This window comes from Pelodiscus sinensis, chromosome 7 (assembly GCF_049634645.1).
Source record: "Pelodiscus sinensis isolate JC-2024 chromosome 7, ASM4963464v1, whole genome shotgun sequence".
NCBI classification, from domain to species: Eukaryota; Metazoa; Chordata; order Testudines; family Trionychidae; genus Pelodiscus; species Pelodiscus sinensis.
In genome coordinates, this window is record NC_134717.1 from 71,602,036 (window position 1) to 71,627,978 (window position 25,943).

At 41.7% G+C, this 25,943-nt stretch overlaps 1 protein-coding gene across 8 annotated transcripts in view; it reads right to left on the reverse strand.

The window, feature by feature from the left end:
• Positions 1-20,624, reverse strand: part of RFTN2 (raftlin family member 2) — an 85,477-nt gene extending 64,853 nt beyond the window's left edge. For 7 of the 8 annotated variants that reach the window (XR_003088305.2, XR_012905399.1, XM_006117922.4 and 4 more), the window contains exons 1-5: positions 20,470-20,624; positions 19,884-20,030; positions 11,809-11,992; positions 8,938-9,049; positions 7,081-7,396 (exon numbers count right to left, since the gene is read on the reverse strand). Coding sequence is in view for 6 of the 8 variants with exons in the window: in XM_006117922.4 (XP_006117984.2) it covers positions 7,081-7,396; positions 8,938-9,049; positions 11,809-11,992; positions 19,884-20,022 (751 nt within the window). In the remaining 2 variants the exon portion in view is untranslated. Of the gene's footprint in view, positions 1-7,080; positions 7,397-8,937; positions 9,050-11,808; positions 11,993-19,883; positions 20,031-20,287; positions 20,306-20,469 lie in introns of those variants that run through there. The other variant, XM_025182036.2, reaches the window with a different exon arrangement.
• Positions 20,625-25,943: the final 5,319 nt, after the last annotated feature.

Sequence of the window (25,943 nt, forward strand, 5' to 3'; positions counted from 1 at the left end):
AACATCTGCAGTTTAGCTTTTGCAGGGAAGTCATGGACAGCAGCCAAAGTAGATATGACAATTTAAGCAAGAATGTACTTATTAAAAATTGGTTGATTATGTAGAGTTTACTGTGATGGGGTTTGTACTTGACAGGGCTGTTCCCCACTCTGGCACTCCATGTACAGAAGATGGGGGCCAGCAAGAACTTAAAAATACCTTGCCTCTATAGACTCTACTTACAAATCTCCCCAGAGTTACAGATTCTTTGTCACGGCCACCATCAAGTGAATTAAACCCTGAAAACCAGGAAGAAACACTTGAATTTCTTCCCAAGGGGTATTCCAAGCTCTTTTGCCACAAGACAGCTTGAACAAACAAGCAAAGATAGACAAACAACAAACTGTGTCTCTGGTAGTTGACCTCTCAGGCTAGGCAGGCACACACACAGACGTCCTGTTACCTTCCAGGCACAAGAATCAAATCATCACCTTAAAAAAGGTGATTTTAGTAATAAAACAAAAAGGTATACTTGATAAAGCATACATGGTTGCTACCTGTTTCAGAGCAACTAAGAAAAGAACAGATCAAAACATGAAGAAACCTGGTTTCTTTGGGCTGCAGCTAGATACGGCAGATGGGAAAGGGAAGGCTCATGGAATTCACACAGAGAAGTTTAACCAAACACAAAAGAAAGAAAATTACCCTGATTGCAACTAAACATACATTCCTCTCTCTACTCATGATCTGTACTGATCTGTATTTCAAAGCTCAATATTTCTTGTAGGCACAGTAATTCCTCTGATTGCTCCATATTGCTTCCTCCAGCCGTAACTTAGAACTCAACCACAAAGAGAAATGGCAAGGTATATATTTATAATTTAAATTTCAGCACTGTATCCCATTGGTTCTTCTAGCTTCCTGCCAACTCCCCTTAAATCTGAGTTTAACCCTTGAGTCACCAAGTGCTGCCCAGCACTCCTCCTATCCATCACGGTACCCCATAATGATTTTTAAAGGGTTGATGTGGGTCCAAGATACCAATTAACCCTTCTGGTTGCACACAGAAGGTGGGGAGTGCTAGAAACAGGGTCACTCGGACAGGCAGTCAAGTTTCACTCCGCTAGACTGCTTGCTGCAACTTCCTATGGCTTCCCAGGCCAGATCCACAAAGGTACTTAAGTGCCCAAGTCCCAGGAGGCATACCTGGGTGGTCGACAAATACCTTTGATGTCGGCAGGGGAGTGTCCAGACTATCGCGCTGAGCCGACAAACAGCTGATCAGTGCGGCAGCCATGTAAATTTAAATGAAGCGGCGATTACTCTGTCCGGTAGCCTAATCTACATGCCTCTGTCACCAGAGGCATGTAGTCTAGACGTACCCCCAGTGTAGAGGATAGGCTTGGGTCCTCCTTCCAGCCACTGGGAGGGTAGTGTGAAGCCCATGAGAAGGGAATGTGGACTACCTGAAGCCCTGAAAAACCATGTACAGACCATTGGGCTCAGAATTGTGTGTTGCAACTGGATGGAGGGATTGGATATTTGTTTTTGTTGGACTACTATCCCAGATAGGGTCTGGTTCAATATGACATGCTAAAGGGCTGAGCCAGTGGTGCTCAACCTTTTTTAATTCGTGACCCCCAAGGCCAGGAAAACTTTTGTTGAGAAAAAAAAAAAAAGGCGCTGGGAACATTTTGTTGCGGATCCTTTAATTTAAAGTGCCGGTCTGCTCCCCTGCCACTTCCCCGCCCGCACCGCGTATACATTGGGCGCTGAGCTGGGAAAACAAAATGGTGGCCGGCCCGGTGCTGCGAACCCCCCCCAGGAAGACAGCCAGATCCATGGGTTGCGCACCGCTGGGCTGAGTCACAAGAAGGGGGCTGCAGTGGTCATCAGCAGGAGATGCTAGAGGAGAAGAATCTGCTGCACCATATCCTGCCTTGATGCAGGGACCCACCGGTGAGTTGACCCTTACTTGTAGTGCTGTGTTCACAGACAACACATGCATACCATAAAGATAGTTTGTCTTCACACTCAATTTTAGATGTTCCAACTGATCAGATCATTTAAGGGCTGGTCTACACTCCGTTTTTTACTAGTACAACTATATTGGTTAGGGCATGAGAAGAGATATAGATAGATTTACTGATATAATTACTCAGTGCAGATAAAGTAGCATAAGCTCCTAGTATGGATGCAGTTATATCTGTTTTAAGGTGCTTATAATGATATTGTTCCTGTACAGTGTAAACCCCTTCATGCCAACATTCAAATCAGGGGCTCATGCTACTTTATCTGTACCAATACTCTTAAGTACTACAACTTAATATAGTTGATGTTTTTGCTTCATGCTTTCATATTTATTCATGTTGGCTGTGTCTACACTGGGCCACTTATTCCGGAAAATCAGCCGCTTTTCCGGAATAAGCTGCGAGCTGTCTACACTGGCCCTTGAATTTCCGGAAAAGCAACGATGCTCTACTGTACAAAATCAGCCGCTATTCCGGAAAAACGATTCTGCTCCCGCTCGGGCATAAGTCCTTATTCCGGAACACTGTTCCGGAAAAGGGCCAGTGTAGACAGCCCAGTAGTTTTTCCGGAAAAAAGCCCCGATTGCGAAAATGGCTCTTTTCTGGAAAAGCGCGTCTACATTGGCCACAGACGCTTTTCCGGAAAAAGGGCTTTTCCGGAAAAGCAGCCTGCCAATGTAGACGCTCCTTTTCCGGAAAAACTGAAAACGGAATAGTATTCCGTTTTAAGCATTTCCGGAAATTCATGCCAGTGTAGACACAGCCAGGAAGTATGAAATCTTAGTGCAATTATCATTTTGTGCAAATGTTTATGTCTACTAGAATTATTATATACCAGTAGCAATGTATTCAGAATTAGATAGTCAAACCTTGAACATATGTTGTGTTCCTAAAATTTGGCTCTCACAAATAAAATTACATGTCTATCCCTGCACAAGGATTGGGATGAATATGGCATATCAAAATAGGATGTAAATGTGCACAGTGACATGCAGTTAGTTGATTTTTTTTCAAAATGTATGCTTGTAATTTTTTAAAAAAAGGAAGTGGGGGTAATATGACACATTCATAAGGAGTAAGTGTTAAATTCAAATAGTCATTATTTTAGAAATGCTAATAACTTCTATGCACACGCGACTAAGGCTACATCTACACTGCATCCCTCTGCCGAGGAGTACAGGATCTGCCGAAAAAGCTCTCTGATGTCGGCAGAGTCGCGGCTACACTTTACTTTCACTTTCGACATTAAGCCTGATTGGCACAGTGTCGGAACGTGAGTATGCAAATGAAGCCCGGGATATTTAAATCTTGGGCTCATTTGCACATCCGAAGTGCTTGATTTGCATGCCTCTGTCAGCAGAAGGATGAAGTCTAGACACAGCCCAACAGCTGAAGAAAAGTAAGACAAATCCAGGATAGAAATCTTAAGATTCCCATAAAATTGTTTCCATTTGGGAAATGTCTAAATTGATAAAAAAAAATCCATGTATAGAATGCAATGACAAAATAAGATTTCTCACTTTTTTATTACAATTTTAATATTTATATTTCACTAATCATTGAGACTAATGAAACCTGCTCTTCACTTTGGGAGGGACGACTTAAGCTTTGACTGGTTAAAGGCTCAGCATATTGCACAGCAATCATTTAAATGCAAGTATTAAAAGTAAGTATTAAAAGTAATAGAGGGGCAGTGATGGGGTTTCTACCCTGCACTGGCCCTTTATGGGTAAAACCCAGCCCTGGCAGAGGGCTGAGAGAGCAAAACCCCATGCTGAGGCCAGAGCTGCCAATTAGGGCCCAGCTGGGGCTGCATAAATAAGGGCTCCTGGAGGGAGAAGAACACACACTCTTGCTCTAGCTGGGGAGCAGGAGGGACTTGGCTGCCAGGGAAGCTGGAGGCTTCCTGAGACAGGGCAATGCTGGGAAAAGGCAGGCAGAGCTGCAGGGCCAGAGGCAAGGTCTGAGTGTACTAAGGCTACAGGGAAAGAGCCAAGATAGGAAAATGGAAGCAGGTCCACACCCCTTGCCAATGATGAGTGGCCATTCCAGACTGCAGTTTGCCAGGGCTAGAAGATAACTAGCAGTGGGTCACTGATGCAAGGTGGGTATGTGGGAACTGGGGGTTCCCTGGAAGGGGAGGACCCCAGAGTGCAGACACACAGGATTGTTGATAAACCAAGGAAGGAGATAAGAGACAATTGTAGTGGGCACTGCTGGAGGGCAGTGTCCCGAGGGGGATGCCGCAGTCTGGGAGTGACGCGGGTCCAGTGTCTGATCTGAAACAGAGCCGAGTGATAAGGGAGACACCAGCCAGAGAGAGGTGCCCTGCTGACAAGAGCTAATTCCCAGAGCTACCAGCAGGAAGAGCCAGGGCGGTGAGTTCTGCCCCGTGATAGGGACATTGCTATTCTTTGCAGTCCTTAAATTAAGGAGAGTTCTTGCTTCTTAGCAGGAAAGTGAAAAAATTGCATTTGAATTTAATTAGAATGTTTCCGGTACATAACGGAAGAATTCACTATGCTAAATAGTCATTTAAAATCCCATCTATTAGGTATCAGATGGGCAAGATTGACAGGTGAAAGAAGGATTGACAGACTAAAAATACCTAACTAGGGAAACTCATTTGTTCTTCTCTCTGTTTCCCACAAAGGGCACATTTCAATAGAAAAAAGGTCTGTTCTTAACTTGTGTTATCTACACATGGTAACTAATAAAAGATCCTAGGGTATATCTAGACTACATGGCTCCGTTGACGGAGCCATGTAAATTAGTTTATTCGGCATAGTCCAGAGTTTACCTCAAACTGATAACTCATATTACAATTACAAATTACCATGTCTTCACTAGGGTTGTGTCTAGACTACATGGCTCCGTCGATGGAGCCATGTAAATTAGTTTATTCGGCATAGTCAAAGAAGCAGAGATTTAAATAATCCCTATTTCATTAAAATAAACATGGCCGCCGCACTGTGCCGATGATCAGCTTATCCGACACAGCGCAGCAGTCTAGACGCAGATCTGTTGGCTGGGGAAGCCTTTTCCGACCGATCCTGTAAACCTCATTTTTGAAACGTTGATTGGGAAGATAGGTGCATGCTGTCATAGAGTCTATGTGAGCTCTTATGAACTCAAGGGAACTCAAGTAGATTTTGTTCATTGATAATGAATCCTAGAGACTGAAGGAAGGCCTTTGTGAATCTGATCATGACCTCAGATGCGGCAGTTGTCCAAATAAGAGAAGATTGTGATGCCTTCTCGATTAAGGTGTTCTGCTGCAACTGCCAGGGTCTTAGAAAAGATTCTGGGGGCAGAGAAGAGTCCGAATGGGAGGACTCTGTATTGGAAATGGTCTGATGCTACTGTAAAGCGTAGGAAACATGTACGTGCGCAATATATTGTGATATGGAAGCATGCATGTTGGAGGTCGAGGGCTACAAACCAGTCACCTCTGTCCAGTGTGGGAATAATCATGGTGAGCATAACTATTTTGAAGCGCTGCTTGTGCAGGTATCTATTCAGTTGACGGAGTTCTAAAATAGGCCTCCAATCCCCTGTTCTCTTTTTGGTGAGAAAGTAATTTGAGTAAAACGCTCTCCCTTGGTATTATTTGGGAACCCGTTCTATGGCTCCTATGTTGAGAAGATGTTTGACTTCTTGGCAGAGCATGGTTTTGTGAGAAGGGTCTCTGCAGAGAGAGGGAGAAAGTGGGGAAGTTGGGGCTTTGATATGAAAGGGATAGTTTACCCAGAACTGATGAGTTCTAAAACCCACCAATCTGTGGTGATTGCTGCCCACTAGTTGTAAAAAGGGCACAAATGGTGGTGGAAGATATTGGATTCGCCTGGCACTGGTGTGGAGGGGAGGTTGGGTAGACCCTCAACAAAATTTTCAAACATTTTCGCGCTCCAGACATTGATTTCGGCCTCCGCGGCCCGGTTCGGCATTTTCGGCTTCAAAAGTCGATTTTGGCCATTGCGGCCTGGCATTTGTGGATGTCGATTTCGAGCTGCTCAACCCTTCAACTTCATATTGCTAACTGCACAGCCCTATTTGTGAATCACGACTTTGACAATTATGCAAAACTGACAGAGCTCATGCACCATCTCCCAGATGATAAGACACCCATCTTCAAAGCCATCATTAAAGAGGGATATAGTATATCTCGCATAGCCCTGCAGATCACCCTCAATGCCGCTGACACCGCAGCAAGAGATATGGCAATGTCCATAGTAATGAGACGCTCATCCTGGCTTCAAGCAGTGGGAGTTCCTAGGGACCTACAGGCCAAGGTAGAAAACCTACCATTCAATATGGAAAAATGGTTTGCTGCAAAGACCAATGAAGCTTTGCATTCTAGCAAAGATTCAGGCACCACGTTATGTACATTGGGGATGAATACCTTCCCCCCCATTCCCCACCCCCACTGAAGGAAATGCTGTAATCCCTACCAAAGACATAGGGACACAACCTTTGGCAGACAGCAGCAGCACCAACCATTTGACCAAACTCAATTCAGACCTTGAAACCAATGAAGAAGTGCCCCAAACACATGCTCTTCCATGACTCAGGCCTATTTATTTATATATTTAGGTGTGTCGCATCTTGGAGCTGTGCGGCGGTAAACTGTCTGACTAACTATATACAAACTGAAGTAAAATCACTTTTTTTTTTTAACTATGAACTGTTTAACAAAGGAAAAACTAACAGGAATAGGTAAGTCTACAATATCTATCTACATTTTCTTTCTTTTGCTTCAGAAGTGATGGAAGGAGAAGAGAGGTTGGAGCTCCATTCGTAGCCAAGAGTGGCGAAGAAGGAACTGACAGGAATCAGGCTGCACTTGCTAACTTCAAAAGTGGGGGCAACGCATGCACAAGAGACTGGGGACTGCTGTAAAATTTCGATCTGTGGTGCCGGGACGAGCCTGACACCAACAGTAGAACACCCACAGGGACATCACTTGAAAAAGAAATATTGTTATTAAGTTCTGCTTTATAATTGTTATCTTTTTTTCTATAACTCAGTGTAATTATGCAGCTCCTGCAATAAACAAGTACTGTTTTATTACCTTCTTTTCGTGATTTAGTAGGGCTGGAGCTGCCTTCTTTTCCAAATTGGAAATCAGTATCCTGTAACTGTCCCCTTTCTGGCTGAATTTCTTCCTCTGAATGGTCAGTCATCTGAGAGTGAAATAAAGTGCCTTCATTCCAGTTTTTATAGTTTTCATCATAATTATATTTCCTGTGCTCTCTACTCCTGATGAATAGTGCTGATTCAGAGTCCACATTTCCATCTGTATTTGTGCCATTACAAAATTTAGGTTGAGGAAAATGCTGTGTTATAAATCCAACAAACTTCTTCCCTCTTTTAGCAGCTTCATTGACCTGTATGTATAAAACAAAATGATTCTGAAACTTCGTGAATTTACAAGTACCTGTAGTAGATAAGAAATTTCTATGATATACATATTCATAAATTAAAATGTTGATTTGGAAGCAAATATCTTCAAGACACAATGTACTTATGGACTGCTGAGTTCTAAAGTTATTATTTTAAGGCAAATACCAGCTTGATTCTACAAGCTCTCCATGTATTGAAGTCAATAGGAATTCTGCAAACAGTGTACTTTTTATGATTAGACCAAGAAATGTGTTGAAATAACAGCTAGTAACACTAACTTAAATGTATATACAGTACAACTCTTTTATTCAGCACTCAGTTAATGAGAAGGCTCAATTAACTGCTATTTCTGATATCTCCCAATACAAATCTTCAGTCTAATAACTGGGACTAGTATACCCCTAACACAACATGTAATTGCATATTCTGCATTCTGCTTTTATGAAAAAGAGGCAGAAGACAAGTAAGCAAGCTGAAATCAGGGATTCATTCAAAAAAGGAGCTTCCAGGGTAATTACAGATTCAGCCCAAACTCGTACACCTACAATGATAATTGATGTTGAAGGTGACGAACCATGAAGCACTGCAAAATCCTGAAGTATCTTCTGAATCATAAAGCAAAATTATATTTCTTTCAGTCTCGCTTTAATGTTAAGTGTATTTTTAGTGATCTGGGTATACGCCATGTGCTGCCCAGAACTTTACCTAAGTGCTTCAATAAACCAACCTCTCTGCAGTGCACTCGAGGTTGGACCCCTCTCGTCCAGCACCCTCGGGACTTGACCGGTCTCAAAGGAGGGAGTTTGCTGGATTCAGGGGAGGTTGGCCCCTCTGCTGACAGATTCCAGGCTCTCCTGGGATCTGTCAGCAAATAGCCAAAGATCCCCTGCCCCTGGGCCACTAGGCTCCCAGCTCCTCGGCCAGCTCCACAGCTGCTGGGGCTCCACTGCACCAAGGCCACCGGGGCTCTGCTGCTCTGGGTCCGCTGGTGCTCTGCTGTTCAGTTTTGAAAAGATTTACTGTACAAGTAATCAAAAATAAATATTTCTATAAAACCAACACTTTGGCACCACCTGTTGTAATTTACAGAATGAGATGAGACAATTTATTTGAAAATTACTCTACCAATATCAGTTTTATTTGAAAATATTATTTAACAAGGAACAAGGGAATATACATCTTCAGATTACAACACAATTTCTAGAAGGAACTTCCAAATCACATATCCCTACGAAAAGTTCGATGATAGTTGCCTGAACCATGAAAAACAACAAAATAAAGGCCATCAGAGGAAACCTTTGTTTGAGTTAAACGGGTTCAAGACAAGTGTCCTAAACAAAAAGAAGTGCTGAAGGAGAAAAGGCAACACTTCCTTCTTACATAAGCAAATGCCTTGTTAGTTTTTATAAGCCAGAAAACTTGAAAACTTGAAAACTGAAAATAATTAACCTGTAAATGTAAATACATACGTTAGTTAAAAATCCTGCGAGCAGAGAAGTTAAAAAAATTGCTAAAATTGCCATACCTTTTCTAACAATCCTTTCACTACCTCATTTGTCAGTGTTTCATACGTTAAAGGACATTCCTCAATCACAAGCCTGGGGTGTCTTTGTCTTCTGGGTGCTGTATGCTTCTGGCTGGAACACAGAAAGAAAGCAGTCTTTGTCAACTGCTTGCTGCTAACTTGCACAAAATGCTTCCATGTAGAATTCTTTTCTTTTTTGAAAAGGAAGTTATGAATGAAATCTTGGCAATACTTTTTCACACTTCTGCTTAGAAGTGACCCTTCCCCATGATTACAAAAAGTATTAGGTACTGAGCCTTACTGGGAAAGAAAACATATTCATACTTAATATAATTTTTGTTTGTAAGTTCTGTGTATTCATTTTTGGAAAATTCCTGTGGAAAGAAAATAGGAATCAAACTTTCTTTTTAGAAGTGCTTTAATGATGTTATCTTATGAACAGCTGGGTAAAGAGCATAGGGGCAATTGAAGCATATATGGAGTATCCCCCTAGAAGCATAGAACTTCTAGAACTTAGAACTTGCATCCAGGGATGAAGGACAGAGCACACGGTGTTCATTTGTACCACTATTGTATTCCCTTTTCGCAGGTGCACAAGAAGTGGGACAGAAGGAGGGTAGGCAAAACTAAACTATGGAATGTTTCCAAAAAGTCACGTTACATGTCGTTCTTCCTGTGCAAAGCAGAATGAGAAAAAGTGTGCACTCACTTGGACAAGTACCTAAAAATACAGGAATTCCCTTGATCATTCTTACACGTTCAAGAGTGATTGAAAAAGACTTCTGCAGAGTGGATAAAATCAGAGTATGTTAAAAAATATTGTTAAGAAACACTAAGTGATCTCCTTCATCTAATCCTGTGGACACAGATTTAAAAGGTAAAGTATGCAGCTTGCACAAAAATTGTATCTGGTTAGATTTAAGATTAAGAAAATAGGGGAAGCAGACCAAGATGTTCATTCACAAAAAAACAGTATGTATAGCAAACCCTTTGTTTTTCTACCATGAAATACAAATACCTTGAAATTCCCAATAAGTGGATTAAGGACTGGAGCAAAGGGTCTCCCACCTCCCAAGACAATACCCTAATCAGTGGATTAAGTTATGAGGGCATCCTTCCTACCCATCCCCAATGTCAGAGGCGGATATAGGGCAGAGCGAGTGGGGCGGCCGCCCCGGGCCCCATGCTTCAAGAAGCCCCACGCATGCACGTGATGCCACTGTGCATGCGCCGTGTCAAAGGGGGGGCCCCGTGAAATTGTGCTGCCCTGGGCCCCGCAAAATCGTCATCTGCCCCTGCCCAGTGTGATATTGGTTGGCCATGTGCCAGTTCAAGCCAATGTCCCCATGATTCAATTCAATACTGACAAATAAGTAGCTGGAATCAGTCTAGTTCACCTGTATATTAATATTGTTAACATAGGCATTAGAATGAAAAAAATGTGTTTAGAGTTTAGATTTTATGGAATGCTTGTAAAATGCTACCTGGATTAATCTCATTTAACATAGTTGAGCATTTGTATTGTAAGTCTCTGTTACTATGTGAATCACCAGACAGGCAAAATATATTAATTAAAGATATTAATTAGTGTGAAATTCTGGTATCCAACTAAAGGTGTTATGGCCTGCCCAGCAGGGAAGACTCATCAACACCGGATTAACTACTGTGGAACATGAAAACAATGAAACAATTTGATTTCTCTCCCATCTCCTCTAAAGATGGGTCATGCAAATGAATTCCTCCCATCAGTTGACTTTGCAACTCAGAGCTTAAGTGGGGAAGGGACTAAAAACCCCTAATAAGAAGTAACTATATCTCTATGATGCTTGGACTTTGTGGGGCAAGGTTTTTGAAGCATAAGCAAAAAAAACCCTGATGCTTAGCATGGATTATCCCTAAAGGATATATAGAGTTTGCTTCTGTTATCTTTTGACATTTAAGATTGCAACTCATTTTGTGTGTATGTCATCTGGGTTAGCCTTGTACAGATCTCTTATTTCCTTTTCCTATACAATAAGCCTTTAGATTATTTATTATAGGACTGCCTACAAGCACTGGTTTTTGTGTGAGAACTAAGGTGCAATTGACTGGTCTTTTGAAACTGGAAGAAACCTTAATATTGCTATGATTCTTGGTGTAAAGGACCATCTATCACAAAGGTATGCTAACCTAAGTGGCAAGACAGATTGGAGTACCAAAGGAGACTGTATGTGACTCCACATTAAGGCTGTTTTATTACAAGTTTACACTTGATAATTGGTTGGTGAAATCTAATTATAGATCTCAGAACCAATTTAGGGTTTGTGTCCTGTTTCTCTACAATCTCCCTTGAGGCTGGTACTTATGCTGTTGAGCCAGTGCAGGACAGCTTGATGTCAGTCTTCTTGCTAAAGTTCATAGGTACCGTAACTCAAAAGAGATTTTTCTGGCTTACAAAGATAAATACTTCTCTGTAGTCTGCTTAACTCACCTAAAACCAGAGGGAGGGCTTAGAATACACTCCTCTGACCAGCATTTCCCATTGGCTAGTTCCTTGCATAGCCTGCCTGTCTTTGCAAATGACATTCCAAGGTGCCTATCTCTCCCCATGCATTGTTCAGGAGTCTAGACTCCCAATTCAGACTTTGAATTGCAGTGATTTATACAGGTACCCAGAAGGTAGGTGATGGAAAGCTCAATGTCGCAATGCCTAAATCCTTTCAAGCAGTCAGCTCTTGGTTCATCCTTGAAGGTGTTTTCTAATGTCCTGATTAGCATTAAAAGTTAAAAGGAATGCTTGTTAAAATCCATTTGGAATTTTTTAAAATATTAATGAAGCAATGTATTCTATGTAATTAAATTCAAATAATTTTTCTCCTCGGCATACGTTACCTTAATTTGAGTCGTGATAGTACCACTCGATACAAATAACTTGCAGAAAAGTGCTTTCTTCGCCCGATAGGTAATATAATAGGATGAATTGCTCCTACAACATATCCTTTGATGTAATACTCTTCCACTTTTGTTGCTATGTCCAACACAGAACTGATCTTGATAACTTCTGGATTCGAGGATGCTAAAGAAATTGAATGAACAGAAAACATGGACATTAGGCACAAGTGTTACCCAGTATGCAAATGTTCATACATATAAATAATCTACTTGCCTATATCTTACGATAGCTGTACAGATATACAAAATATAGCAGATGCATAGTTGAACAGGAATTATGTTGGAATAGTAAAAACAGTGATAAATTTATACATCTTACAAAACAGAAAGATTATAGTAACTTTTAATTAGTTTGGAAACGATATAATGATCTGTCTGGCTTTATTAATACTGTATAAGAGCTGTGTCAGCATTTCCTTCCTGAGGAAAAGGAATAGGATGAAAAGGGAACAGAACAAAAACTGTTTCTAAAATGGGGATACAGACTTTGTTGCACTGGTTTACTTTGAATTAATTGTTAAATTAATTTGGTTAAAATAGTGCGAACTTCTGTGTGGACACTGATTTTGCTTTGAGTAGCTTGAAATAAGTGTGGGTGAGAGTGAAATAAGTATCCATGTAGAGGTTTGCTCCAGCTTAACAAAACCAATTTCAAAATCACACATTTAGTTATACAGTTCACCTTTCTTGCACAGATAAGACCACAGACACTTTAATATCATGCTTATCCCTGCCCAAATTAAATCTAATGGTGTGCAGCAAGGGGTCATATTATGTCATCAGTGTTAGCAGACTTTCTCCTGGTCACAGTGGGGAGTTGTGCTCAAACAAACTGTGAAGGCTCAATACAGTCAAATTTTCCATTTGAATTAGCAGAAACACAATACTTTTGGAGGCACGTTTCATTTTGTGCTGGGGATGACCCATAGCTTTTGTACAGCTAGAAAGAATTGTTTTGTGATGTTCACAATTTGAAATATTTGTGCATGGGCGATGGTCTAATTTTCAGAAATGCTTAGTACTTGCTGCTACCCATTGGCTTCAGTTGGAGATGTGGATGCTCAGCCTCTATGAAAATCAGGCAATCGGTATTTACAGAAGGCAGATCTACTCTTCTCATTTGCAGTCCCAGAGACAGATGTCAGTATTATGTTTATGATCCCTCTGCGCAACTGTGGATTCTAGAGAGGAGATTGTTTTGACTGGAATTTGACACTCTTCAGCAGTAACACCTGTTGCAAGGCCTTTAGTTCATTTTAGAGTTCTTACAGTTCTTAGTTTTTTCATGATACTTTTGGTGAATGAAGAGAAGGAAAGGATAATGTTGTTCAATAGCATCCATGTGTGTCTCAGAATGGAATTAAACACCAAAACCATGATGGCAATTTTAGGAAATTTAAAAAAACACTTTTTAAGTTCTGGTTTAGGATTTTTCATTGTATGTCTCTCTCCCTCAAAAGAAAATAACCTAAGTTGAAATGAATTCACTCTTCTTTGCTTTTACATTGGCCTCTTTGATATAAAGAGGAAAAAGTACATAAACCACAATGATAATATTCCATATACCACTTTGTATATGGTTCAATTCAGGTCCTCTGTCTCCCTTCTTAATCACCTCCCCAGAAAAGAGATGAGTTCTAGCATGTTATACTCGTGGCACCATGTCTTCTCCCCAGATGTAAAGGGTCTAACATACAAGTCAGAGAATAGACCCAATTTTCATATTTGATGTAAACACACGTAGAATACGATATTGACCATGACAACCATGACAACAACAGGGAGCCCTGTGACCCCTTAAAGACCAACAGATTTGTTTGGGCAAGTGCTTTCATGGGCAAAGGCCACCTTATGAGATGCATCAGATAGGGTATGTCTACACTACAGCGCTAATTCGAACTAACTTAGTTCGAATTAGTTAATTCGAACTAAGCTAATTTGAACTAACGCATCCAGACTAAGAAACTAGTTCGAATTAGCATTTTGCTAATTCGAACTAGCATGTCCACACAGAGTAGACCCTGAACCGGGGTTAAGAATGGCCGGAAGCAGTGCCGGCAGGGCATCAGATGAGGACTTAGAGCGTGGAGCTGCTGCCTCAGGCTAGCCGAGGGCTGTGCTTAAAGGGACCCGACCGCCACCCCGGACAGACAGTTCTCAGGGGTGCCCACACTGGGCACATCACAGCACTCGGCCGTCAGACCGGCTGCACTTGCCGCAGGCTGCCATCTGGGGAGAGGGGGCAATTGGGGGCTGCAGGAGAGCTTCCACCCCCAGAAGCCCGCAGAGCCAGCACAGTCCTCCCCATCGGGGGCTCGTAGCCCATTCCTCCCTCACCTCCTTCCACTTACCCTTCCCTAGCCCCCCTTCCTGATGTACAAAATAAAGAAAACGTGTGGTCAAAAATAGAATCTCTCTTTATTGAACAAAACTCGGGGAGAATGGGAAAAGGAGGTGGGAGAGGGGAAGAGAGAGGGTGGGAGAGGGGAGGGCAACTAAAATGATCAGAGGTTTGGAAGAGGTCCCATATGAAGAGAGGCTAAAGAGACTGGGACTTTTCAGCTTAGAAAAGAGGAGACTGAGGGGGGATAGGATAGAGGTCTATAAAAGCATGAGTGGGGTGGAGAGGGTGCACCAAGAAAAGTTCTTCATTAGTTCCCATAATAGAAGGACTAGAGGACACCAAAGGAAAGGAATGGGTAGCAGGCTTCAAACTAGTAACAGAAAGTTGTTCTTCACAAAGCAAAGAGTCAACCTGTGGAACTCCTTGATGCAGGAGGCTGTGAAGGCTAGAACTAGAACAGAGTTTAAAGAGAAGTGAGATCAAGTCATGGAGGTTGGGTCCATGGAGTGGTATTAGCCAGGGGGTAGGAGTGGTGTCCCTGCCCAAAGTTTGTGGAAGGCTGGAGAGGGACGGCACGGGACAAATGGCTTGGTCACTGTCTTCGGTCCATCCCCTCCAGGGTCCCTAGGGTTGGCCGCTGTCGGCAGACAGGCTACTGGGCTAGATGGACCTTTGGTCTGACCCAGTACGGCCATTGTAAGCTCAGGGCTCAGGGTCGGGGGTCTCAGTGGACCACCTTGATTTTCATGTACACCTGCTCCTGGGTGGCCAGGCTGGCAGCTGTCCTGCCCTAGACGGCCACTTTCCTGTGCCTAGTGCAGAGGTCGTGGATGAAGTCCACGATGTCCGCACTAGACCAGGCGGGTGCCCGCCTCTTGCGGTCCCGGGCAAGCTCCCGGGAGCCACCAGCCTGGTCCCAGGAAGAGGGGGAGGGCTGGGGGGCATCGGGTGGCTGGCTCGAGCCGTGCCAGGTGCAGGGTCTGCTGGCTGGGTGCTGGCAGGCTTGCACCTGGCATGGGCACCGTAGCCAGCCCGTGCCCCTTTAAGGGGCCCGGGGCCGGGAGGGGGGCAATAGAGTTTCCCTGGTGTTGGCCAGAGTGGCCACCAGGGAAAGCTGGGGAGGGCTAGCCTCCCACTAGTTCGAATTAAGGGGCTACACACCCCTTAATTCGAACTAGTAAGTTCGAACTAGGCTTAGTCCTCGTACAATGAGGTTTACCTAGTTCGAACTAAGCGCTCCGCTAGTTTGAATTAAGTTCGAACTAGTGAAGCGCTAGTGTAGCGCCTATCAAAGTTAATTTGAACTAACGTCCGTTAGTTCGAATTAACTTTGTAGTGTAGACATACCCATACAGACTAGCACAGCTACCCCTCTGATACATGACCATGACACTGTCTCATCAACTTTTTTTGGATCTAGTGGATAAGTTTAAATTTGTGGTATCTATTCTTGGCTCGATCATTGATCGTCAGTGTGGCCTGTGAAGTCTCAATCTATCCTTCCCTTGCTCTTCTTTGAGAATGGGGAATGATATTTATATGTATATGTCACAAGGTCTAATGAGTTCATGTTTGTACAGTGCTTTGAAAAATTACAACACTGTGTAAATACTAAGAATTATTAAATCCTATTCTGGGGGAAAGCCTGACATGTGGTGTGCCCTCTGCCACAGGAATCTTGCTAACACATGGCAGATTTCTGACGACAGATGGACAGCACATTGTGGGGAACATTCTTTTGCTCCTTTGGGCAGGAACAACATGCATCCTTGCATATGCCCTGATGGCCAAAAAAGCACTAGTGGATACAAATCTACATACTCCCACTAATACAAATTATGCCCCCTTGGGGACATGATGCAAGGGGCTGTTGTGTTATATGGCTGTACCTTACAATTCACTATTGTACAGTGCAAATACAACATTACTCACTACTTGTGTACATGTGGGACATAGGAAAAGAGGCCCATTTCAAACCTGTTTTTCTCCCAGCACTTTGCATGCTAGATGACAGGATTTAGGATTTAGCCCTAAGTGAACAGAGCCACAGGATTCCTAAACACAGTTCCTTTAAGAACACTTTGCTTAGTGAAGCCAATGGACATGTTCAGGTTTACTGAAAGCACACATGATGTAGCTTAGGCTACTTCCAGACTGCATCCCTCTGTCTGCAGAAGGATGCAAATAAAACTTTGAAAGTGCAAATGAGCCCGGGATTTAAATATCCCGGGCTTCATTTGCATACTCGCGTTCTGGCGCTGTGCCGCTCATGCGCCATTTCGAAAGTGAACGTTTTTTTGAGGAGTACAGGATCTGTCAAAAAAGCTCCCTGCTGTTGGCAGAACCATAGCTACAGAGCACTTTCACTTTTGAAATGGCGCGTGATCGGCATAGCGCCGGAACATGAGTATGCAAATGAAGCCCAGGATATTTAAACCCCGGGCTCATTTGCACTTTCTAAGTGCTTTATTTGCATCCCTCTGCTGACAGAGGGATGCAATCTGGAGGTAGCCTTAGACTGCATGCCTCAGTCAAAAAAGTAGGTATGTGTAAAAAATGGCCCATTTCCCTCACATTGCAAATTGTTGCAACTATTCTAAATTTTAAACAATTTCTATCTTGTTGTGTTCCTCTCATAACAGCCAAACAAAACTGTTACAATAACATAACTCAGAAGTTACAAATTTTAAAAGGTGATAGCAAACCAATTATAAATATTATATCTATATCTAATCTATATCTATATCTATATCTATATATCTATCTATATATATATCTGTGTTTATAGAAAGTGATAGGCACTTTATATTATCTGAAATTTCAGCACGCTGAAATGAAGAACATAGACACAGGTTTACCCTATCTTCTAAAAGAAGAGACATGAAGGACAAATAATGCACTGTACTGAGTGTGGGACAATGCTAGTGATTCCCAGGTATGTGTTTTAATTGGCCATCAAAATACTTCAGACATGCTGCTTAGGTGAGCTACACCCCATAGCTGTGAAGATAAAATTGGCAATGGTCAGAAATGGACAGTTAAAACCACAATCGGGTAGATTCGCTCCCATTCATTCCATTCCCTTTATACCACTCAAGTGGTGCAAAGTGAAGACTGATTGACTGCATCTTCCTTCCTAGAGATTCTCCTGGTGTGGGAGAGCTTCCAAAGGGCAGGGAGGCTGTTCTAGGCCATCATTCCTGCACTTAGGAAAGGGCACGTTGGGGACAAGAATTTGAGGCCAGATCACAGTGTGCTATAGCTCTGCCTAGCTGGTTGAGAGTTCTGAAGCTACTCTAACCAGTGTGAGGGCTTGATAGAGAATCAGTGAACTTTAATAGTCTTCCTGATGAGCTCTTTATTCTCTTTCTTTGAGCATAAACTTGGCAAGTTAAACTCTGGCACACTAGCTTTAAATATAATGTTAATTGTCCTTGCTATACTTTCATCTCAATATACAATTACATATGTAAAGTAGGGATAGAAAGTTTGTAAAATAAGATTTTAAAATGTTTTTTACATGTTAGGCATGATATTTTTCCTCACGCAGCAGAAACTGAAAGTGCTATGACGACAGCAATCAGATCTCTGACAGGGTGAGATTCATGTTGCTCAAAAGTGAGACAAGCTTGTTGATCATAAACTATATTCATTGAGCTTTTAATAGAACTCCTGTTAGCCCAAAATACTGTTATAACAAGATGCAGGATGGAGCTGATAGTTTAAATGAAGGAGAAAAGGTATTGGTTCCCAACAGACCCTACAGTAAGTTGGTCACTCCCTGTATTTCATGATTAAAACCTAAATTCTAGTTTGGAATTTTCCTAGTAAAAGAGAGTGAGAGAAAGTGTGTACCGAGATAATTTGTTTGTATATGTGTGCATGTGTAAACCTAGCTCTGAATGACAGAAACTTAGAAAAAGGTACAGAAAAACATAAAATATATGCACACAGCTGACATTGTTTTACACAGACAGGCCTCCATTTAAACGTAAGTGCCTAAAGTTAGACTCTTAAATCTATATTTAGGCAACTAACTAAAAGTGACCTGAATTTCAATGTTGAGCACCCATAAATCCCAATGAAGTGAATACTAAAGCTAGAGGTACTAGGCAGCATTGAGTATCAAATCACTTTTAGTTAAGTGCTGAATATGGATTCATGAGTCTAACAATATGCACCATGGTTTGAAAATGTGGTCATAATTTTTTGCAATATGACACAGGGTTATTTTGCATTGTAAGGGTAAAATAACCACTCTCCCCACCACTCTAGCTATATATTTAGTTTAACATTGAAAACAACTGTCTCCTTTAAAACAAATCCTTTTCAGGATGTTTTCCTAAGCCTTTATGTAAATACAAATATTATTTAGAACACAATGAACTATTTAGAAACTCTAAACAAACTTCAGTCAAGGAACAAATTTTTATTATCCTACATATCCATTGAAATACAGCAGTAGATAGTTAGTTTATATATTATATAACCCAGCTCTAGTCCTAGAGTATACTGTTACTACTACTTCTCAATACAAAGAAGTTTTGTTTCCTGAACCAAACACATGAATGAACAACTCCTCTTTCTAATTAAAAGCTAGAAATACTGTTGGTTGTCAGTACTATAATTTAGTACATTGTTATGTTTTCTATTCATCAAGTCATGCAGCTTACTTAATCATCAACACTTCAGTATGTATAAACATGAACATTAATATAATCCGGCAATTCAAATACATAGTTCAACAGAGGTCTGAATTCTATATTTATTAAAATATTCCTGTATCAAGACACATAATGTCACATTTTCCCCCTTTTGACTCTTTCTACTTATCAGCATATTTACTTTAAATCTCTGCCATCAATAACATCTAGTAAAACTGTTAGTTATAAAATGTGAGGTCTAACAAAGTAACTGCGGCACAGAGCTATCTGTTCTCAGAAGGCAGCCATCTGGGTTTGTTTATTTGTGTTTTCAACTTTCTAGAATAGGGAATTACTCTGTTAGAAACGGAACACCCTGTAATGGAAGTATTCCACAGAATACTGTCTTCCTCTAATTATACATAGAAATTTTAAGTTTCATTTCAAGCAGTATTTTAAAAGACCCTTAAGAAGTAGAAAGAATTTAAAAATAGGATAATAAAAAACGGAATCTATAAGAATCTTACTAAAATGTCTGCAATAAGGTTGAAAAAAATGTTTCTTTAAAGCATTTTAAAAGTTATTTCTATATAAAGTAATGAGCTATGACTGCAGGTCTTTGGAAGCTGAATAAATTAAATACAACAATTATTCATTTAGGGCCAAACTTCACCACTTCTCCTTTTGTGAGTAGCAAAATGAAAATCATGTGAGTGTGTGTTACTCAAAGTCATTAAGGATGGCAGAATCTAGCTCACTGGAATGTAGGAAAATCTTCCAAGCAGTTTTTGTCCAGTTTCCTTAATAAGGACAACCTTGTAACTTTTTTTGTTTAATATAATAAGACCTTTCAACCTTAATTTTATCTGAGAACCTTAGATTTAATATTACCGAGTAAAAGGCTGGTGTGTTATTTAGCTTTGACAAGGTACATGAACTTCACTTTCTCTTGAGTCAGAAGAGTTAAAAATAGAACATGTAGTTTCTCCTTTTGCAAAAACTTTCTAAGATAAAATAGAAGAAAATACCTTCTAAAGTAAAATCCAGCAATACATATTCATAAGCAGAGTCAGTCTTTGTTTCCACTTGTGGTCTCTTCAATGTAGAAAATATTTTTCCAGGGCTGCTATCATCTTGCTCTTCTAGCTTTCGTAGTCCGCACCCCATGGCAAGATCTGTAAAGAAAAAAATTGCAGGAAAGGGGGTGGGGGAAGCAGCAAGTTCTGTTAGTCTGACTGAAAAACAAAAGTAGCAACTTTAACTGCCTTGGATTTTGTTTACTAGTAGCCATAAATCCAAAGACAGAAAAATTTCAATTCCCAAGTTAGAAAATGAAGACATTTTCTATTAATTTTTCCATATAAGCATTGCACTCATAATTACTTCAAGCTACCAATGCAGCAAGAGTGAGCTTGATTTTACAGAAACGTACAAGCTGCTACAACTTAGCAGAGATTTTCCATGCCACGTCAATTTACAGCCAGCTCCCCCCCCCCACATCAGCATTCTGTTGCAGAGGACACCAATAGTGCTTTGTCTATCCCCCTTGGCTGACTGATAATGAGGCAAAAAAGAACTGAAATAATAAAGTTAGAGGGAAACATATATAATTACCTATTGTCAGAAGATCTATTCAGATGAAGTAGTAATTGAGAAGAAAAAGCAAGTCAGAATGAAAGAATGAGAAAAGAGAGTCTCAACATGGTTAGAGACGAAAATCATTTCCAGAAAGGAAGTCAGTTTCAAGAGGAAATTGCTTCTGGCATCTCAAAGGGGAGGAAAGTAAATGAAAAGCACTTTAGACTCTATTTTAGATTTGAAACGTTGATTCCTATTTTCTTTCCATAGGAATTTTCTTTTACATGAGAAAACATACATGACCATGCTGTAATAAAGAATATTAATGGAAAGAAGTATGTATATGATGACAGTAAAATGTATTTTAAAAAAATCTAGGTTAGTAAAAGTTAGTTATAATTTACTTTGAAGGGTCATAGTAAAATACATCTTATGTTAAACCAAAGAGACTTTTGTTTGGTTATGCAATATGAAAAGTTCTGGAGTCATTTCCCTTCCATTCTTTAGGTACATTAAATAGTTTAAGACTTTTCTTTCATCAGGCTTACTATAGTGTTTATTACTGTAATGGATTTTCATATTAGTAAAGAGATGGTTTTAAATCACAACATAGCTCTATGAAGTTGTAACATAAAAGAGTTTTCTACAGTGGAGAAAATGGGATGTGGTGTAGCAACAACGGTGACACAGTAGACCCAATTTTGTCTTCAGCTGCAGGAAGAGAACTCACACTGAAGTCACTGCTTCCAATTTTGTCTTACCATACAACAGTGCATGCAGTTGTACCACGATGTACATCAGAGCTAAATAATAGTGATTTCAGTGGGAGATGTGTACCTGAAACACAGAGGGCATCATTTGTCTCTATGTATGGAATTTGTATTATATCAGGATAGCATGTTGGAAAAAGAGGTATTTGGGAAAGATCTCATGTATTGTTTTAGATGAACTAGTTGATTAGTATTCAGTGTCCTAGCTAGAACTGGGCAATTAATTTGATTTTTTTGGCAATTCCAAAAAGTAGGGGAAAATTTTGGCTCAGGTCAGCTTGAACAAAACCCAACAATTTTGGAATTTTCAGTGAATCAAAAAAACAGAAAAATTGTGTTTTGAGCTTCCAGAGAGAAAATAGTGTGAGAATGATCTGGCCATTCACTTGGGAAGGGATGAAAGAACATGCCGGGATTCCAGTTGCTGCTCCACTGAGCATTTAAGTAAAATATCCTTTACCCTGGGAATTGGGGCACTGACTCAGCAGTGGAGAGATCTGGATTCAAGTCTTTGCTCTGGAATAGGGATTCAAATCTAGATCTTCACTCAGGTGAGTGCTCTAACCACTGGGCTAAAGGCAAGGAGGGGGCAGCTCCTCCTCCTTCCATGGTTTTGGTAGTGGATATATTCCAAAAATCAAATTGAGATGTTTTATTAACATAACAATTAACCATTTTGACATTTCTAAAATATTTTTGTTTTGTTTTGACCAGAATAATTCACTGAAACCAACATGAATTTGTGAAATGTTTTGGTTGACCTAAATCTGTATTTCTAATCACAGACAAGTTTTGCCAAAAATTTCACCCAGCTTTAATCCTAACTTCTCTTTCGCTGTTTCATGTTCTCTGTTTTTATTCCTGTTCCACTGTAATGTTAATAAATGGTTCACGTTTTCATTTAAGAAGTTTGCAAGTAATTACAAATACAAAAAAGCCGTATTCTGTCCATTCAGTGTCCTTTGGATCAATGAAACCAAGGGTAGAATCTGAGATTTCTGATTCAAAACATACATCAAGTACAGTATCAGAGGACCTAAAAACTGCTTAGATCAGACATCTTTCTCTGACTTGTGAAACTACTCCTTTCAAAACACTCAATTTCTTGGAGCTAAGTGAGTCCATAAGGAGTCTTTAAGGAGGAGGAACTCAAACAGTCTATCCTATTTATTTATCCCCAAGCCAAGGGGCAAAGACAACATGGGCTGTGCATCCTTGAGAATGTCTTCACAGACATTTAAAGTCCCTCGTGGGCTGATGTGCAACTGACATCTTATTACAGTTTGCACATATTTTAAATCTGGGCCTATTCATCTGATTTTTCAATCTTGGAGTGATGGGCACCACTAAAGCAATCTTAATGCTGTACTAGTTTTCTAAAAACTAAACAATTTAAGATTACTCGTTACTAGTTTCAGACAAATGCAAATAACAGAGAAAAAATGAATAATTCCTAGAGCAAAGGCCGAAAAACAAAGAATGAGAGAATATTTGGACCAAGCATTTCTCATAGGCCATGTCTACACTACAAAGTAAAGTCGAATCTAATATGGTCAATTTCTGGGCACCTGATTTTGCAAAGTTGAAGTTCCATGTCCTCACTACGGGGAAGAACTGAATATAGTCCGAAGTAGCATGTCCCCATTAAACAGCCTACCTTCAACTCAGAGACTGATGCACCATGAGTAACTTTGCATTCTGAGCTATACTCCAAAACTGTGCAGTGGGTGCTTTTAGGCCCATGTCATCAGCCTCCCATAATGCACTCATTAAATCCCTCCTCCCTTGCATGAGATCAATGAGAAGCAGTGTTTCCGTATCTTTTTGTGCCCTGATTTCCCACGCAGATGCCATAGCAGTGCAAGCATGCATCCCGGTCTGCCGCAGACCGTACTGATGTTGATGTGTGCTGTGGTGCACCTAGTGGCACATTACTTTGAGAGCATACACATGTCACTTTACCAGGAAGAGGAGGAGGACAAATCTCAGCTTGGCATGGAGTCACTACTCACGCAAGCCCTGGTGCTGATGCAAGTGCAGCCACCAGTCAATTCTGTGGACAAAATGGTATGCTGCTTCTGGTGCTGTGAGACAAGCACAGACTGGAGGGAGGGCATTGTGATGCAGATAGGATGATCAGGAGGGGCTGGAAAACTTCCGAATGCACAAGGCCACTTTCAGGGAGCTTGGTGAATGGCTTTCCCCGGCCCTGAGGTGCCAGTTCTGACTTGTTCTGACCCTGGAGAAGCGTGTGGCAATAGCCCTCTGAAAGCCTGCAACACCAGACAGCTTCCGTTCAGTGAAAAATCAATTTGGAGTGGGGAAATCTACAGTGGGGGCTGTTGTTACAGAACTAGTGAAGGTGATCAATAACATCTTGCTATGCAGGGTTGTGACTCTGGGAAATGTGGATACCATAGTGGATGGCTTTGCTGAAATGGGGTTTCCTAACTACAGTGGGGGGATAGACGGAACACACATCCTCATCTTAACCACCGACCACCTGGCCAAGGAGTACATAAACCACAAGAGGTACCTCTCCATGGTGCTGCAGGTGCTGGTGAGTCATAGGGCCAGTTCACTAGGACTATCAGTGTGGAATGGTTGCAAAAGGTGCATGACACACACATCTTTAGGAACTCCTGCCTCTTCCATAAGATGCACAGAGAGGAAAATCAGAATCTGAGAGGTGGAAATGCCTATTGCGATCTTTGGTGACCCAGTCTACTCCTTGCTCCTGTGGCTCATGAAGCAGTACATGGGCAGCCTGGGACCCCACCAAGGGGGAGTTCAACTACAGGCTGAGCAAGTGCAAACTGGTGGTTGAATGTGGTTTTGGATATTTAAAGGGTAGATTTAGGAGTCTCCTGACTTGGTTGGACTTCAGGAAAAGCAACATTCCATTTGTGGTGGCAGCCTGTTGTGTGCTCCATAATTTTTGAGACAGCAAGGGGGAAACTTTATCTGGCAGCGTGGGCTGCGGAGGCAGAGCGCCTAGGCAAAGGGTTTGAGCATCTGGACAATAGGGCAATAAGGAGAGCAAAGCGTGGGGCAGCCCAAATCAGAGATGCCATGAAGGACCGTTTTATGAATGGCCAGTTCTGAGTCTTCCACGTTGCTCTCAACAAGTTGCTCCTGCATTCCCTCTGTTTGCCTCTAATCCCACACACCACCCCTACGGTACAAGCAATGCAGACAAAATAGTTCAAAGAACAGGAGTTCTTATTTGGTGAAAACAACTGGGAAATGAAAGAAGTGGGAACCTGAGGGGGCGGAGGGGCTAAGAAACACACATGTAACAGCCTTTTGTCTCCCAAGGTCCTGGAAGTAAGGCTGCCCTTGAGTTCTCCCCCTGGTCCCATGTCCTGGGACCCCGGTGGACCCCAGAGACCTTAGGAGTGGAAGCAATGGGTCTGGGGGAGAAAGGACTGAGGCAGATGGGGTTCTGGGAGGAAGCCATGCAGCCAGGCGCTCCATCAGAACTATCACAGGGGCAAAAAGAGTATCCTGCTGCCTCACCTGCTTCTCCCTGGCAGCTCTCCTCTCCTGGCATTCAGCAATCTAGTCCTGTCATTCTGCCTGCATCTTCTCCATAGGGGAGTTCATGCATTCCCTCTGCTCTCTGATTATGTCCTCCCTTGTGCGTTTTTGCCTGTGGATCTGAACCAGGCAGGCAGATGCTCAAAGAAGGGGAGTACGCAGCAAGCTGGCTGCACTCCCAGCTGCATGAAAAGTTACAAGGGCACACATTACAGCACATACATTGTGTTACACTTACCCCATATCCATTAGCCTATTCCGAAGGTCTCTATAAAGACAATGGAGATGTGTTCTATTCAAAGTCAAATGTTTGCTTTAAACCAGGCACTTTACAGCAGGTACACAGAGTTCCCAGTGGAGCATCTGGATTCATGCGGTTCAGAGGTAGGCAGGCACAGTAAGGGGCCAGCCAGGAAAGGAGCCTGCAGGCAGGAGGGGGGAAGGGGTAGGGTTGGGTCCAGCAAACACAGCTTCCCAGGACAGTTCTATACTTTCCCAGCCTGCAGGTGGGACAGGGGGAGCAGGGTGGGAAGGGGAGGGAGAAGTGTGCCACGGTGTGCTGCTCACTCTGAGATATGCTCACAACGCTGGCCATATGGGAAATGGAATTCAAATTTTCCATTTTTTTCCCTGTTCACCTGGCAAGCAGTAGAGGTGCAAGTTCTGGCCAGAACTGTGGGATGCCTTCTGGAGGCCAACAGCCTCAACTTTTGCCAATGCTGCATCTACACTACCGTAAACTCCACCATACCAGGTTACTCCTCATGAAATCAGGAGTAACCAAGATTGACTTCAACAACCTTTAAGGTTGATGCGACAGGCTTGGTAGTGTGGACACATTGTTTAGAAAATCAACCTAATGTAGCTAAATTCCATCTAAACTCCAAGTTTACATCAGACCATAATTATGGTCTGAATATTCTGGTCTTTTGACAACACATGCATATAAATGCAAAAGGTTAAGAGATCAGCATTATAATAATTATATCAATCACCATTGACAAAGGACATTTAATAAAATATAAGCATATAGAAAATATGCCTTTAGGATTCCTATTACCAAAGGGTTAAAGTTGGCTTACTTTCAAAAATATAGAATATAAGAACAGCTATACTGGGTCAGACCAAAGGTCCATCTAGCCCAGTATCCTGTCTTCTGACAATGGCTATTGCCAGATGCCCCAGAGGGAATGAAAAGAA